Genomic DNA, 16,247 nt, shown 5'->3' on the forward strand with positions numbered 1-16,247 from the left:
AAAACAATAAATTCATTGCTTAAACTCCTCCTTGGTATATAATGGAGAATAAATGTTGTGAGCTCTCAATGACACGACCCCTTAAACCACCCAAAATGTAGCTATGGCCTCAAAAGATTTTCCTTCTCAAACCCTAAAAAGGTCAATTTAAATCATCATTATGTGCTATACATATAGATGCATAGACCTGCACAGGGTGTGGAAAACCAGCTTTAGGAAACCTGATGATGCGTGTTGCATCCTGTACGAGAGCACATGTTTCCATACACCTTTTAACCCACTCCATGAAGCCTACTATATGGGTTGTACAAAATCATGCCTAGTTGCTATAGTGCTACTACAGTGTGCATTGCTGCGATGACTTTCATTTTTCAATTTTCCTGATTTGCACTCGAATTGGCCTGAAATGACTTTTATGGTCTTCTTGATACGAATTAACACCTAATTATGATGAATGAATGAATTAAGTACCAAAATTTGCAATTTTAATCCAAAGGACAAGAAACAAACCAAGGAATTTGATTAAAAAAAAAATATACAGTCATGCACTTATAACAGTAGCTTGTGAGAAGTCCTTTGACAGTGCATACTTAACTAGGAGTGAAAATGCAATAGCAACTTTTGCATTCATTCTATGTTTGAAAAATTTTATGCATAAATATAAATTCATTGAAAGATAATGGCTTTATTTTCTTCAATCTCTATATGGCAATTAAATCTAGAATGATTTATTTGTTGATAATATTTTTCCTTGAAGAAAAGGTAGATAAACCATATATATTGACTAAGTTAAATGATAAAAGTTGGCAATAGATGTTGTTAGTACAAAATTACAATCATGGTCTTATTGCAATTGTACTAAGTTGGCATTATTTAACAAATGATTTTTTAAGCATATTAAAATAGTGGTGAGTGATGAAACTCTTATCTTGGTAACTGAAGTTCACTTAGTTGATTGAGCATAGATTGGAGATTTGGTTGGATCTAGTGAAGAGATGTATCAAGCTCAAATCTATGGTGAGGTGATTCATTTGAGAAGCAATTTTGGGTAAGAGACATTTTATGAAGACTAATTGCATTTTAAACCAAGCAAAACTAGTAGCTAGTTGGGACCTATTTATGGCATCTGAAACTTAAGTAAAGAAGCTATATTTGGTGAAGGCCATAATTGATAGGTGACTAGGTTGAACTCTATGAAAACCCAAATCATGCTAGATGCGATTTTAAAGGAGTTCTAATTGACATGTGGCAAATTAATTTGAAGAAAAGATTTGATTAAATATACTCTTGATTTGAAAAATATATGTGGCCAGGTGGTGCTTCATTGAAGATTATGAGACAGATTATAGCTTATTGAAATATTTATGGTTTTAGCTTTGCAAGAGGCTAAATTGGGCACATCTCAAATTACTTGAAGACGAAGATTAATAAACGACTAATTGAGCCTGTTGAGAATTAAATAAAGACCACATTCAATTGATTGAAGATTTCATGCAGTTATCTTTGGAATGTGATGAAGATTGAGTGAAGGTAATTGAAGCCAAGTTAGGTATGAGTGAAAAGAATCAAGTTTGGGTGTGCATGAAGATCCTAGTGGGGTTCCTATTGATAGCCGTAGGAGTTCAACTGATTGTTGATTTGGCCAAGATTGGGAGGATTTAGCTATGTTCAACTTAGACTTAACCATGAGGGTTTGAGGTGTCCTAAGGCCATTTAGGATTAGGGTTGTAATTCAACTAATGTCAATAGGTGGGCCAAGTTGTAACTTAGGTTTAAGATGAGTTGTACTACTAGAATTAGCAGGTATCAAGTTTGAAAAATACAAAGAATCATGGCAAGCGAGGAAGATCTTAAGAGTCGATACACGTAAAGGATTATATAAGTCATGGCTTAAGTATTTAGGATACAAGAGAAAGGCCTGCGGAGGTAGGTGTGTGAGCATTAGTCAATCCTATGAAAGAGAGCTTTTTATCCGAGGTGTTCGTGGTAGGATCGTAGTGAAGGACTGTCATGTTGAAGGAAAGTCAAGTCAATAGGAGGTTGGTTTAGGCGACCTTTTAAGACTGGGATATTCGTTCACCGTTGTCCTTTGGTAAAGGCGTTTGTTCAACTATTGTACTTTTGTTTTCGCGTCTTCTAATCCATTGATTCTCTAGGCTTAACCCTATAGATGGCGGCATATGGTACCAAACTTTGTTACCAAATGTTTGTTTATCTTCTCTTGATTGTTGTAATTAGTTGATTGATAACTTACAATTTACTCACTCACAACTCTTAAAAGAAAAGACAGTTGTATATAAATTATATTTATTTATATATCTCGATGAAATATTTTTTTGGGTTATATATTTTGTACAGTTAATTATTTTAAAAATTCTATTAAAAAATTATGTGATGTGGATGTCTAGCTTTTCTTTGCACCATAATTCATTTTGTATAAAATGTTTTAGGTGAGCTTATGCATAATTACTAGGAATTTGTAGGGCTACACAAAAAAATATATTTGCAATTACACATTTTTGTGGAACATGTGTGCATAAACCCCTTGTAAATGAGGTGCTAACGTTACATGTGTTTGTAGTTGTTTAATAATTTCACAATTCACAACTTGATTTCACAATTACTAGGAAGTTGTTTAATAATTTCATTATTTCACAATTCACAATAATTTTCACAATTACACATTTATGCACACATGTAACGTTAGCAACGTTAAATGAGGTGCTTACGTTACATGTGTGCATAAACACTTAATAGAATTTTCAATTATTTTTGTAAACATTAAACCAGAAAAAATATGATTTTTTAAATTCATTTTTGAATATAAATAACAGGCATCTCTTATGTTTTAATGGTTCAATTCGGTTTTGTTATATTTATGTTCTAGCATCCGCCGTGTCCGAAAATGGTGTGTCTCACCAGAGCAACAAATCCTTCCCCAAATCACAACCATCATAAGCTACTAGAATAAAAGACCCGAGTAACAAAGCTAATATTCAATATAAAATTCATGCTACGTTAAAAATTACAGATGATGGGTATGCAACTGGAAAGAGAAGTATCGATTTTGTAAAAACACTCACTATTACTCACTTCATTTGATTTGTTGACATGTTCAATAAACTCTTCTATTCCAAGACATGAATTATAGTTGTTCATTGTTGGTAAGGCGTCTCTTTTCCTCCTCTACTTGCTCAAGCAATGCTTCAAGCTCAGCTTCTGTGAGGCCCTCCAACCGTTTCTGAAAGAAATAAATGAACCACAATTCTACTCAATCATGTTCTTCAAAAACAAAACTTTAAACATTAAATGCTAATTTCATCTAATTGAGATGATTACCACTCACTTAACCAATGAACCACCTCAATAATGTGAAATATTCTTTATAATAACTAAAAAATAAAACACTAAATATTTCCTTTGTAAGAGTTTCTCATGTATGATACATCAAGTATAATTTGTGCAAACCTATTGAAAGTGTACATAATCCCAAAATGAATTATGAAGGAAAAGAAAGTACTAGAAACATAAAATCAAGATTCAAAAGATATAGACAAAAGGGCGAAAATAAAAAAAGTTGAGGGATAATGCCTTAACTAGAATATAAGTATATATATTCATCACTAGGTGCTCATAGATTTAATTCCCATTCAATGATGCTATATTCTTTAGACTAATAGGTGAAGATTCTTCATACTCAAATATTGTTCTTACGGCTACTTATCAAACTACCTTTTATATATCATATAGTAGATGGTTGCTTCAATCAATTACAAGTCAAAATCACATTCAAGTTGGGTATGACTTGGCCAATCAAGGCCATGTTTCATAGCATTTGCAACCTATTGTTGTTGAGGAGGAAGAGTCACCACACATTTGATCTGCAAAAAATAGGGCTTTTTTTTTTTAGTGTTAGCAAACTGCGCATACTAGTACAACTTTGTGGAGAATGACAAATTGAGGGAAGGTGTTGGTTGGATTTGTGGTCCCTATCTGACCATTTTATAACCTCCAAAAGTTTCCTTTATATATCTCTAGTAAATGGAAAGTGTGTTTTTTGGTATTTATGTTCAATGGCAATTTCAAATTAAGATTCCATCTCTTTAGAGGTGTGCTTTATTGAGGTTTGATCTTGTTAGAGTCCATGCTGTTTGATGTGTCATTATGCATTACCCAACATTGGTTGTCATAGTGTCATCAATCTAGCATTTAATGATCTACGAGGTTTCGATTTTTTCCTTTCTTTCCATCTAATCACATTAGTTTCAACTGTTATCTCATCACTCATCTTGTAATGGCTTTTTTTTGTCAAACAAAAGTGATCAGCCTTCCCAAGCCACTTCTTTGTCATCCACCCTAAAAGGTAATCTTGCCAACCCCTTAGTTATGTCATCCCTTCCATCTCTTCATTTGAATGTGCTTCTTCCACAGAAATTGGTGGTTTTTCTCAAGCCATTGTTCCTATCTTCACATTTTCTAAAGTACTAAAGTGGCCCTATGGGGACTATAAGAGTGACAAATGCTTTATTCAAGAAGACTACAATTTCTAAGAATCTCTTCCTAGTGTCTCAAATTTTGGGTCAATCACTTGTTCACTATTTTGTCATAAGATAATTCAAGTGACCCATAACTTTGACATCTACCTCTTTTTCCATCTTAGATTTCCTATCACCCATGATCATGCTAATTCTCCTCATCCAGGGGAGTTGGCTAATTACTTGGAGTCCTTCCACTCTAAATTCTGGCTCCTAAGTGACCCATTTATTTGTGAAGTTCCCTATTTCAATAACCTTAACACTTCCTAAACTAGTCCTTAATTCGTGGAGAACCCTTGATGGTATTTTTCATTTGATTTGTTTTGGTCAGTACTAACCTTATCCTTTTTTGGTTTAGAATTTTCTTTGCTTTAATATTATTTATGTTCCAAACCTTATTGTACCTTTTTAATTGATCTTCCATCTTCTATTCACAAGTGGAAGTCTGAATTTTCCTTTACATCTTGTGAATCTGCGCATACGACCTTGACCTTTTGAGGTTTCCTTAATTTTGTTACAACTTTTGATAAGATGTCTCCTGCTAAGAAAGAATAGCACAAACTCCTCCATGCTTACGATCCTATTCCTTTAGTCTCTCTAATCTTTGTTAAAACCCTACTCTACTGGCTTTTTCCCTAGGTTGGTAAGACATTTTCTTCCCCTTATGAAACTACTGCTCTATTTTATTATCTAACCCTTTATAATGTTTTTCTTGTCAACAGACTATAGATTATAAGTTGATATTGCATGGGATGAAATAGATTATAAGTTGATATTGCATGGGATGAAATATCGACTAAAGGATTCTAGATTTCCTATTCTATTAACCTCCTAACGAGCCTAGCACTCTTTTGGGGGGATTTCATCCCTAAGGAATAGAAAGAAGGTATCATCCACCAGACCTTTTTGATGTTGTTGGAATGGAAAAGTTAACATCTTCCAATGACTTATTCCATCAAAAGTGCCATAAATATTCCATTTTAGGATTCCAATAATGGAGCCAACATTCCCGTGGCTCTTAATACTGCTCTAGCCATGACAACTTCTTCACTGATTCTTATTGAACCATATATTGCCCCCACATGTAGGTATTCTTATGCATAGAAAGACCTTCCAATCTTCGTGTTACATGCTTCCGTGGGAGTCTTCTTCCTTTAGGAGTCTAGAAGATCATCCCAATTAATATCTCTACTGCTAATAAGAAGAAAAGTTATGAGGGTGACTTCTAGCTTAAAAACAATTGAAAAGCCAAGCCATTTTCCATTATTTTGGACCTCACTCGTCATTATGAACAAAGTTATCCTAGGAGGACTCTGCTACAACTCGTATTCTAGTTGTGGAAATGAAAATTTTTTTCTTCTTAACTCTCTTCTACCTTCATGAACTTGATCAAACCTAAGATTTCTTCCTTTTTTCTTCTAGGCTGGTATCCAAAGAACATTTACTAAGTTTCTTTGGCAAAAAGTATTACAAAAGGCTCCTGCAGAACTTCTGAAGGATACCTTGACTAAGCTATCTATCTTAAGCTTGATTAACAAAGCTTAAAGCAGATCTCTTCAATCAAACCCAAGGTCCACTAAACTTAAAGCTAGAGCTGAAATAATCTGAAGCAAGGTTATATAAGTTGGAAGCCAAATCTCGTGCTCAACAAAACAAAGCTGAGATGTTAGGGAGTAAAGTGAAGACTGTTAAATTCGAGTTGACGTCTAAATCCATCCTCCTGCTTGTTGCTTGCTACTTAGTGCCTAGAGGTATGCTAAGTTCCTAAAATCTAATAAGAAAGTTGAGAAGAAAAGGGCTGCTAAGGAAAGCAGCGGATATATTATTGTCAAATTTCAAATTCTTTATGTATATAAATGACACTTCCAATTCTTAAGATGAATGTAGTAGATGGGTATAAAAGTTCCTTTATTTTCATGTAGAACTCCAAGTTGAAACAACTAAGAAGATTGAGGAGTTTAAGAACTCTAATGACTATACTACCAAGGTTACTCATCATGCTGTTACAAGAGTTAATGCAGGATTTAAGATCTATTAAGGGATCATGTTGGCACATAAAGATCTTGACACCTTAAATGGACTTTACATCTACCTTACTACACATCCCCTAGACTTGTAATCCTTCTAGAGAAACCCTACCTTTATCCTTCAACCTCAAAACTTGCAATCTGTCAGCCACGCCAATGATTCTCTTATACATGTTGGTGTGACTTACCAATTTTTGTCTTAAATGAGATAGTCTTTTGTCCTGCTTTCAGTTTTGATATTTCTTTTAACATTCCAAAACTGATCTTTCCTCAAAATAACCTTCACACCTTTTGTGTTTCACTAACCACTATTCAACACATAAGCCTTTCTCCGTTCTAGCATAGGAGTTCATCAGCCGCTCAATTAGGTCTAGTCTATGTCTCTTTGAAAAGTTTATTATTCTGATCCAAAGAACTATTTTATTACTCTAATCTGACCTATCACATAATCAAGCATTCAAATTAACCCATTAAGGACTCTGTCAGATAACATTTTTGCTTGTGTCTTCTCATATTGCTGAAAGAGTTTTTTATGCATTTACTACTTGATATGTGTCGTTAAGTATTTAAAGCCATTAGGATTCAAATCCTTTATCCCCTAAACTCTTTTCATTCTGTAGAATAGACTGTAAAATATAATGTTTCTTTCATAGCATGTTTGATTAAATTTTACAATAACTCACCTATTGAAAATCCACTTATAGTTTGATTGGGTTTGCCATCTCTTCCAACCTAGGTCCAATCATTCTAACTATTCGATTTGAGGGAGATTTTCCATTATACTCGTAGGAGGCAAGAGAGGTTATCAATCGTAATCTTCCTCTCTTCCATCCATGTGCTGCATTTACTAGTAGGGATGGCACTTTTCATCCCAACCCGCGATTTCCGACCTGATCTGCCCCGAACTAGCCAATTTTTTTTATGAAAGTTGGGCCACGGGCTTGGTGGGGCGAGGGATTTTGTGTGAGGAAGGGGGGATGGGATGGGGCTGGTTTGGTTTTACCTTGCCTCGCCCCACCCCACCCCACTAATAACTTTAACTTATTTATAAATATTATATAATATAGGCGGTATATGAAAATTAGTTTTAAAGTTTCAATAGATTTCTTATGAGCTTATTTTTATAATTATATGTTTTATAAGAGATTCTATTTTATAATTGTTTTTATGAGTTTTAGTTGCTTATTTATAATTATGAGCGAGGCGGGGGAGGGGCGGGGGTGGGGTTGTTTATGAAAAAGAAAAACGGGGCGAGGCATGAAGAAAAAAGAAGAGGGTGGAGCGGGGCATGGCGGGGTGACTATTTGAGTGGGGGCTGGGGGTGGGTGGATTGTGCATCGAGGCTTGAAGGTTGGCCTCGCCCCCACCCCGCCCTCGATCCCAATGCCATCCCTACTTCCCGTGCCAATATAGGTTCAGTTTATATATATATATATATATATATATATATATATATATATATATATATATATCTTTACCCTTTCCTCTTCTCCAATTACTTGAGAAGATGATGGAAGATCAGGCACAAACCTCAAGCTCTTCAATAGCCCAATTCAAAACATCTCCTCCATAGCAAGCTTACTTCATGTCTCTACTTTTGTAATTGCCTTAGTAATAAAATTTCTCTCTGCTTTGTAAGAAAGAAAATCAAAATTTGCTTACTTATCAATAAGAAGAAATTCCTTTCACTATTTCAACTGTTATTATATAGTTATGAGATGTTTTGCCTTTATTTGCTTTATGAGCTGTTTTCTCCTAGTTATTTCTTCCATAATCATTTTGTTTAGGAAGACTTAACTATATGAAGTGATAGCCCATCAATGAACATTATAATTCTCGCTAAATTATTTATTGAATTTGTTCTCCCATCTCGAGTCATCATAGAAATATTTATATTGCCTATCAGCTCTATGACATAACTCATGTTTTGAACACAATTGTAAATGCAATGGCCCTTTTGTCATCCCATACCTCAAGACCCAACTCTTAGAAGAGATGAGGTCATTAATCTACTTGGATTGGTTTTTTGTTTTGGAACTCCACATCAATCTTAGTTGGTTTTCCTTTTCCAAACTCCAAATTGATCAAGTTGTGGACATGGGATTAGGTTAGTTATGATAAACCCATGGGCATGATATATTTTTATTGTTGAATTTGGAAATAATTTGAATATGATCGATCTATGGATGTGATCTTTTTCGTTGTCAACCCTTGGGCCAATCAAGATATAGTTGGTATCTGCTGGCACAACCTTAAAGCAAACTGAGAAATACTCAGTCTGTAGATACAACATTAAAGCTAATAGCGGTATGATTAATCTCCATGTACAACCTTCATCTCAATTACATCTTTCTTCAATTTTCTTGTACCTCATCTACTTTATCCTTTTTTTACAAAATGTACACAAGTTAATCTCCAAGGTATAAATCATCATGTTTCCTAGACCCATAGTAATGGGTGGAAATGATCTATCCCATTTCCTTTTGGCCCATTTTTGGGTGGAAGTCATGCAATCTTTGGGGTCGCTGTATCTCGAATCTTCTTGAATATGCAATGAGGATAAAACAAAGCAAACTTCTAGAAAATCATCCATTTACCTTATTTGAGGAGAAGGTCATGATAATCACTGAGACTTTCTTTGACCATCTCTTTAAAACCACAACAAAGGTAAAGATGATCAATTCCTTTGCTTCTCAAACCCATGCATGGGTTCTCTTTTTTCTTAGACTAACATATGATTAGAGGTCATACTATCTTTCAAGGTACTAGTGCTCTCATCTCTTTAAACCTAAATAAGGGATAAGATAAGCAGTCTTGATGAGTGCTTGAATGAATGAACATATTTTGTATTATCATTTTGCATGAATCGAGCATGTGTCTTCATGTATATAGACTGATTTTTTTGTAGATTTCGCTATTTTGTGTAAGCAAGGTGTAAGAAATATATTTGAAACAAAAAAAGTCAAAAGATGATGTTATGAGCAATTTTGGAGGACTTTTGCATGCCATATAGCCACACGCACATGGCCCGAGCATTTTCACATGAGCATGTGTGCCACTTTTGGAGGATTACAGAAGATTTTCAATCACGAGAACAGTATAGGGGCAGCCACACACCCATGTACCTAGTCGTGTATAGTTTCTAGAGTAGTTCTCTAAGTTTCAAAGATAGAGAACCACACCACCGCCCATATGGCCATGTACCGGGCCATGTGTATCTGCATAGGCACCCACACCACCTAGCACATGGACCTGTGGCATCTTGACAACCTCCTATAAATAGCCAATAGTTATATTTTCAGGTTCTTTTCAGCAAGTTTAAACCAAGGTTGGGGCTAGGGTTTGAAGAAAGACAGCCAAGAAGGGGTCTTTTCCATCTAACTTTCATCAAATTTATCACTACTTAGCTCATCAAGGAAGTCATATGGCTTCATCCGAGGCTATGTATTCATATTCTTGTGGAGTGGGTCATTAGGATATCAAAGAGGCTTCATCAAACCAAAGAGAGTGAGGATTTAGGGGGTTTTTTTAGTAGGGATTCATTTGCATTTGATTATTATTGTTTGATTCTGTATTGCTCTTCAATGAGGAGCTGAATCCCTTTTGGTATTTAGGCTATGTGAACCTTAGAACTTAATTGTTTTGTTGATTTGACTTTTGATTTCTAATTTGAGACTTTGTTTGAGTTTTAACTTTGTGTTATTCATACCATACAATCTCTTAAACGAGAGTTTAATTGTGCGGCTAATCACATTTACGAAAGTTGAGAAACCCATTAATGTTATATCCACCAAAATTAAAGGGAGTTCATGGTGAGCTTTGAGGTAGAAAACATTTCCTCACGACTCTCCCAATTAGCTTAACCCTACCTTTAAATTCCATTGAGTTTAGTGCAATCGTAGGAGCCTTAGTCGACAAGAGAAATCACCACTGAGGCTTGTATAGAATTAAAATCTAATAGGTTTGAGAAAGTGATTGGCCTAATTTTGGGAATTTGGGTTATTGCACAATTGGGACCCCTAAAGCGCCAAGTGGTTATATAGAGCTTTAGTGACAAGAGTGATCACCATTGAGGCTTTGTAGGGGACTAATTGTCAATTGTCTTGAGAAAGGGATTGGCATGTTTTAGGATACCCATGGCTCAAACCTCTCATTTAGAAACCATTAGTCAAATCTTGTGTTTCAAGTCATAGTTCTAAGGGATACATTACTCAAATAGCTCCTTCCTGTGATTAATTAACCCCTTTCTAATTTCTCCATCATTGTTCTTTAGTATTCTGGTCTAAATTCTTAATTAGGGATAGCCTTTCTCATTAGTGTAAGGGTAGATAATAGAGAAGTAGTTAGTACTAGTACTTTCATTCCTCATGGGATATGACAAACCTCTCATTACTATATTACTTGACAACCTATGCACTTGTAGTCCACCACCACCAGTTTGATGGGTGGCTATCAAGTTCCTTAAGCATATCTTCTTTGATACATCAAAACATAGTCAACAAAGTCTCTTCAATACTAATAGATTGACTCTTCTTACACTCGTAAAAGAATGATCAATCTGGCTTTGAGAGATCTTCTACCATTTAAGTGGATGACCTTTGAGTGATTCCTACGAATTATGTTGATCAATCTTGTTAGGTCCTTAACTATGCATGATCTATTTGGTTCTTAAGAAGTTCTTTTAGGTCTTAAGTGGAACATAGGCAATGAGAACTTGTGAGCCGTTGCAGTCTATCCCTTTTAGCCTAGTAAAGTAAGACTAGGATGATTTAACTCCATAGAATTCCCTTTAACCTATGACCAAGGCTCTACTAGGCCAAAAAAAAAAAAAATCTGTTGTTCCATCTTCCCACTTTTGCAAGCAAAGGCGACTTATCCCCTAAGTGCTTCCTCTAAAGGGTTAAGATGACATTTGGAGATATGATTTCAAGATTATATTGGCAAAATTCTTTGGTGAGTCTTTTTTATCTAGTTGACAATGTTTTTCCATAGCTTTCCAACTGACTTAGTATTTCCACCTGGATCAATTCAATCTCCCCCGTTAGATGGCCAGATGAGTTTTGCTAGCTTTGGGGGAGTTGCTCATTTCCTTTCGATGGCTAAGAGAGCTTCACCCCCATCAAAGCATTAGATTAGCAGGTGAGTTTCTTCATTTCTGGAGGTTTAATCTCCCCCATTGAATAAATGGGTACCTAGATTTGGTTTATAATCTCCCCATTAGATAAATGGGTGGCCAAATTTGGTTTATTGAGTTTCGTAGCAGTGCACGGCCATGGGTATGATCATACCACACGTTTAGGTATTTTTTTCCTCCATATCATATATATTTGTATGTTCCTGACCTGTTTGTTCGGCCTTCACACAAGCAAAAATTATGTGATAAAGTATCAATACTCCACAAACTTCAATCTACAACTGCTAAATTTGGCACTATCTAATCAGTCAATAAAGGCCACCAAAAATTATGGTTATCATTCTATATGTAATAATCAAACATAAGGTATTCCCTGAATCTAGGAGATTAGTAGCCCATATTCTATTGCCTTGCCTGGAAATTAAAGTCATTAAGGTTAAGCTTCAGTATCTCCATTAATTAACATGAAGCAATCATACAATCAAAGAAATCAAACAAGTTAATCATTGTGAACCTTGATCACATTGACGTAATTTGAGGACCAACACAAACATTTTTTCCTTTTACTTAAAGGGCCAAATAATCAATTTTATGAGTCAGCAAACTTACAATTTTAAGAGTACTCTGCTATTGAAGAAGATCCACCACTAAAGCAATAGTTTCTTTAAATGTTTAATTATCTATAGCTAAATAAGTGATGAGACTACTTGAAAGAGCACTACAGTAATGATTTGCATGACTAATTTTAACAACATAATTATAAAGTAAGCCAAGTCACAAAAGATGATGACACTTTAACCCGTTGATAAGACATTAAATGGTTTGATTCTATCTATTATATAATTTTGGCCAGATTGGTCACAAGCTACTAACCTCCATAACTTTTTTCTCGTAGTCTCTTAACTGTTGAGCATATGTCATTTCTTTGTTTGACACTCTAAATATATATGTAGAGATCCATCCAATCGTGAGTCCCAAGACCAAAACCAGCTGAACAACATTTCCTGCTTGCAATGGATCAACCCCGACAAACTAAAAAGGACAAGAAAAAGGAAAGGTACATAAAAAGAGAGATACTACAATCATAACAGACTTTAGCACAAAAAATACAATATTAATGAAAAACTACCTCTAATCCACTTTTCAAGCCAATTCCTAGAGCTGTCACTCCAAGACCAATTAGCAATACATCTTTTCTGGTGTATCCAAATTGTGCCTATGGAAATAAACACTAGTTATGAATTTTTATTTTACAGCATTGACAAAACAGTTTGAAAAACAAGTGAACTGAGAGAGACAAAGTTTCTATTTCTATCCTTAATTAGCATGAATATTGAACTTTTAGGCTCACAAGAATTTTCAGAATACGAAAATGTGTTTGTCGAATTCTTCATTCTTTATTAGAGATAATGTTGTCATTGAGTCCTGGACAAATGTGCATATCACAAGAAGATTATTAAAAATATTATCAAAGAATTAACTAGAAAACTTTCATGGTTAATTATTGGAGATTTGCAGAGTCATCTTTTCAAAATGTCAATGAAGGTAGAGAAACAATAATATACTCCTGACTAATTTATGGCAAAGAATTCATCTAAAACACACTCCCTAAAAACTTTCCCTTATTCTCTGAATTGAGTTCAATGCTATTAAGTGAACTTTTAATGAGTTCATTTTCGAATTAACATATCATGTGTGTTGTACCCTTAAAGGAAAAAATTTTCCATTATCACTACATGAAAGCAAGAATACACAGTCAATGCTTCAAGTTTTGCTAAAAGGATTGTCTGCTTGGCCATGGCAGGTTACAATATAGTTATAGCCATTGACGCAACTCTAGACTTTGGAGCACTGACAATTTCTTGACGTTGCCAACTAGAAGATTGGCCAGTTCCCTTTGATACAAGGCTAATAAATATAAATGCCACCATAGTCCTCCATAAAAACATATAAACATATAAAGAGAGGATGTTCTAATAAAGAAAATGTCAAACTAATTTGAACAAATGCAGACGATTTTGGAACTTAAATCAAGAGGAATACAAAAAATTTGACAAAAACATGCACAAATATTTGAAGTAGTTCTCATGAGGAAAACGTTAGTAGCTATACCTTGTCTTGATTTGACGTAGCATTAGAGTCCTCTGGACTGCTACCTGATGATGATGAACTAGTGCATTGAAGACATTTATTAAGCCTGTTTCTTGTGCTTACTCTTGAACTATAGGGGACTTTTCTAGAGATATGATAAATTGTGCTGGAACGTACAATTTGAAACATGGTAATACCTATAAATGATGTTTACATCAAGGCAAACACATCATTAAGAAGATTCATTTTCATTTCAGCCCATAAAATTTTCCAATATATGCAATTAATTTTTTAAGATGTTAGTGTCACATATAGAATCTATAATAGCTTCTCTTCGTGCAATTAATCAAATCTTGATCATAGGGATGATTATCAATATATGGAGCAAAACTAGCTTTTAATAAAAATTGTTCAATATCACAAACCCAACATTTGATTGACATCAAAAGCAACTTATTAATCCCAGGGATAGTTAAAAAAAAATTATCTAATTCTGTACCACTTAGCAAAAGTAGAATAAATAAGAAAGAATTGTTTTTTACATGTGATGGCCGAAACCCTAAATTCTTAACACAAACATATCATTGCAAAATTTCTTCACAAATCAGTAGTAGAAACAATTGATCGACGGAACTCCTAAAAGCAGTGAGAATTTTTACAAAAAGATGCAGAGCGTGTCCACAAGAAGCAAGATAATAAATAGAAGCAGAAATCGCCAGTTAGCCAAATACTTATTATAAATGAAAATTAAAAAGAACAAAAAGATCTCAAAGAAAAAGGCAAATGGCAGACTCTTTGAAACCAACAAGTAGAGTTCTAGAAACTTAAACAAAAATCACAAAAAAGTAAAAATACAGTTTCACCTGAAATGACAGTAGGAAGCACAAGTGGAATTAGAGGGCTTTGGGATGGGAAGACACCGAAATTAACAACCATTTTTTGGAGTTGCGGAAAATAGAATTCCCACCATAGAATGGAAAGGAGGATTTTTATTATTATTATTATTATTATTATTATTATTATTATTATTAATCTTATCCCATAAAATCCTCCATTTCCAAACGCTTACCTGGAGGAAGATTGCCCAACTCCTATTGGTTGGGCAATTTTTGGTTTTTTTTGCATATATATATATATATACCCCTAGCAAATCTTATAATTTATATGTATATCATCAATTATTTTAAATTAATTTATTAAACACTTAATTTAATTAATAGATATTACATAATTATACTAATATGCATATTGATATATACATACCATAAGTGTATTATACAAACAATTACTATTAAATATATAATTAATATATTGCATAAGATACGAGTGTATAACATATATGGTTAATACCTGTATGTATGTTATATTAATATAATATAATATATGCCATATGATGCGTATCTTAGTTAAAATACAGATTGAAAAACATTACCGGCAAATCTTAGTTAAAATACTGATTGAAAACAGTGAGGTAAACGAATCAATCCAGTAAGCACCAATTGATCATCTCTAATTCATGCAGTTTTCTCCATAGCTTCCAAAACATGAGCAACCAGACAAATCAAAAGAAAAGAACTTGGGGGGAATTGAATACCTCGGCTACTAATGGGAAGGAATGGGAGCCTGAGAGGCCGGCCATCCAGAAAAGGCCGCTCGGAGATATCTATAAAGGAGTGGGGCAATGAACAGAGTCCTCCAATTGAGTCCCTCGTCGCCATGGTATCAGCTTGGAAGAAGAAGAAGAAGAAGAAGAATAATGAAAGCTCGAAGTATGCGAAATACTACTCTCGAGCATGCGAGAGTGATGATAAGGGGAGAAGGCCGGCCTTGAGTTGTGGATAATGATCTATTCATCAATTGGACGGCTGAGATACGATGAGTTGCGTTGCGTGGATTCTTTCACACCCTCCGATTAGACGGAGTTATATTTACATTGGTTGCGATTAATAATTTGCTTTTCTTTTTTCCTTCAAATTATTTATTTTACAATTAACAAATAATAATCAATATTATATTATATATTATATATCAAATAATTTAAAAAAATTTATAATTATAAATTTAAAATTTTTATTATTGACCTAATATTTACTCAAAATGACACGAAGATTAAACTATTTAATATAATACCTATATAGCCTAATGTTTGAACTGTTATAATAATTATAGTGCAAATATTTTGTGAACTATTGTATATTTCTTTTTCCGTTAAATAACTTTTTTTATAATTATAATTTATTTGAAACATATAATGAAATATTTAATCCAAACAAATAAATAGAATTTAAACACCTTTCATTACTAATATCATATTTAATATAAATAAAAGACTTTAAATGCAATAAGAGAAATTTTTTAAAAAATTTTAAATTTTTTTAAAAAAATTTTCGCAGTAGATTATACATATACTTTAAATATAATATAATATAATGTGTATATTAATATAACCTATGCTATATA

General features: G+C 33.9%; 1 protein-coding gene across 1 annotated transcript; it reads right to left on the reverse strand.

Moving 5' to 3' along the window:
* Positions 1 to 2,963: 2,963 nt before the first annotated feature.
* LOC120265217 lies at positions 2,964 to 15,582 on the reverse strand. The gene is made up of 5 exons (XM_039273102.1): positions 15,382 to 15,582; positions 13,809 to 13,984; positions 12,826 to 12,912; positions 12,570 to 12,728; positions 2,964 to 3,241 (listed from the first exon to the last, which is right to left on the reverse strand). The coding sequence occupies exons 1-5, from the start codon at positions 15,503 to 15,505 to the stop codon at positions 3,146 to 3,148; spliced, it is 642 nt and encodes a 213-aa protein (XP_039129036.1). The 5' UTR covers positions 15,506 to 15,582; the 3' UTR covers positions 2,964 to 3,145.
* Between the last annotated feature and the right edge of the window lie 665 nt (positions 15,583 to 16,247).

The sequence above is a fragment of the Dioscorea cayenensis genome, chromosome 1 (genome assembly GCF_009730915.1).
Source record: "Dioscorea cayenensis subsp. rotundata cultivar TDr96_F1 chromosome 1, TDr96_F1_v2_PseudoChromosome.rev07_lg8_w22 25.fasta, whole genome shotgun sequence".
Classification (NCBI taxonomy): domain Eukaryota; kingdom Viridiplantae; phylum Streptophyta; class Magnoliopsida; order Dioscoreales; family Dioscoreaceae; genus Dioscorea; species Dioscorea cayenensis.

What these genes read in the sequence shown, in the direction of transcription:
- LOC120265217 (XM_039273102.1), bottom strand. Translation starts at nt 15,505, where the DNA reads ATGGCGACGAGGGACTCAATTGGAGGACTCTGTTCATTGCCCCACTCC. An exon ending in CTACGTCAAATCAAGACAAG is followed by an intron (nt 12,913 to 13,808) that starts GTATAGCTACTA and finishes TTATTTCCATAG; the next exon opens with GCACAATTTGGATACACCAG. An exon ending in ACGAGAAAAAAGTTATGGAG is followed by an intron (nt 3,242 to 12,569) that starts GTTAGTAGCTTG and finishes TATTTCTTTCAG; the next exon opens with AAACGGTTGGAGGGCCTCAC.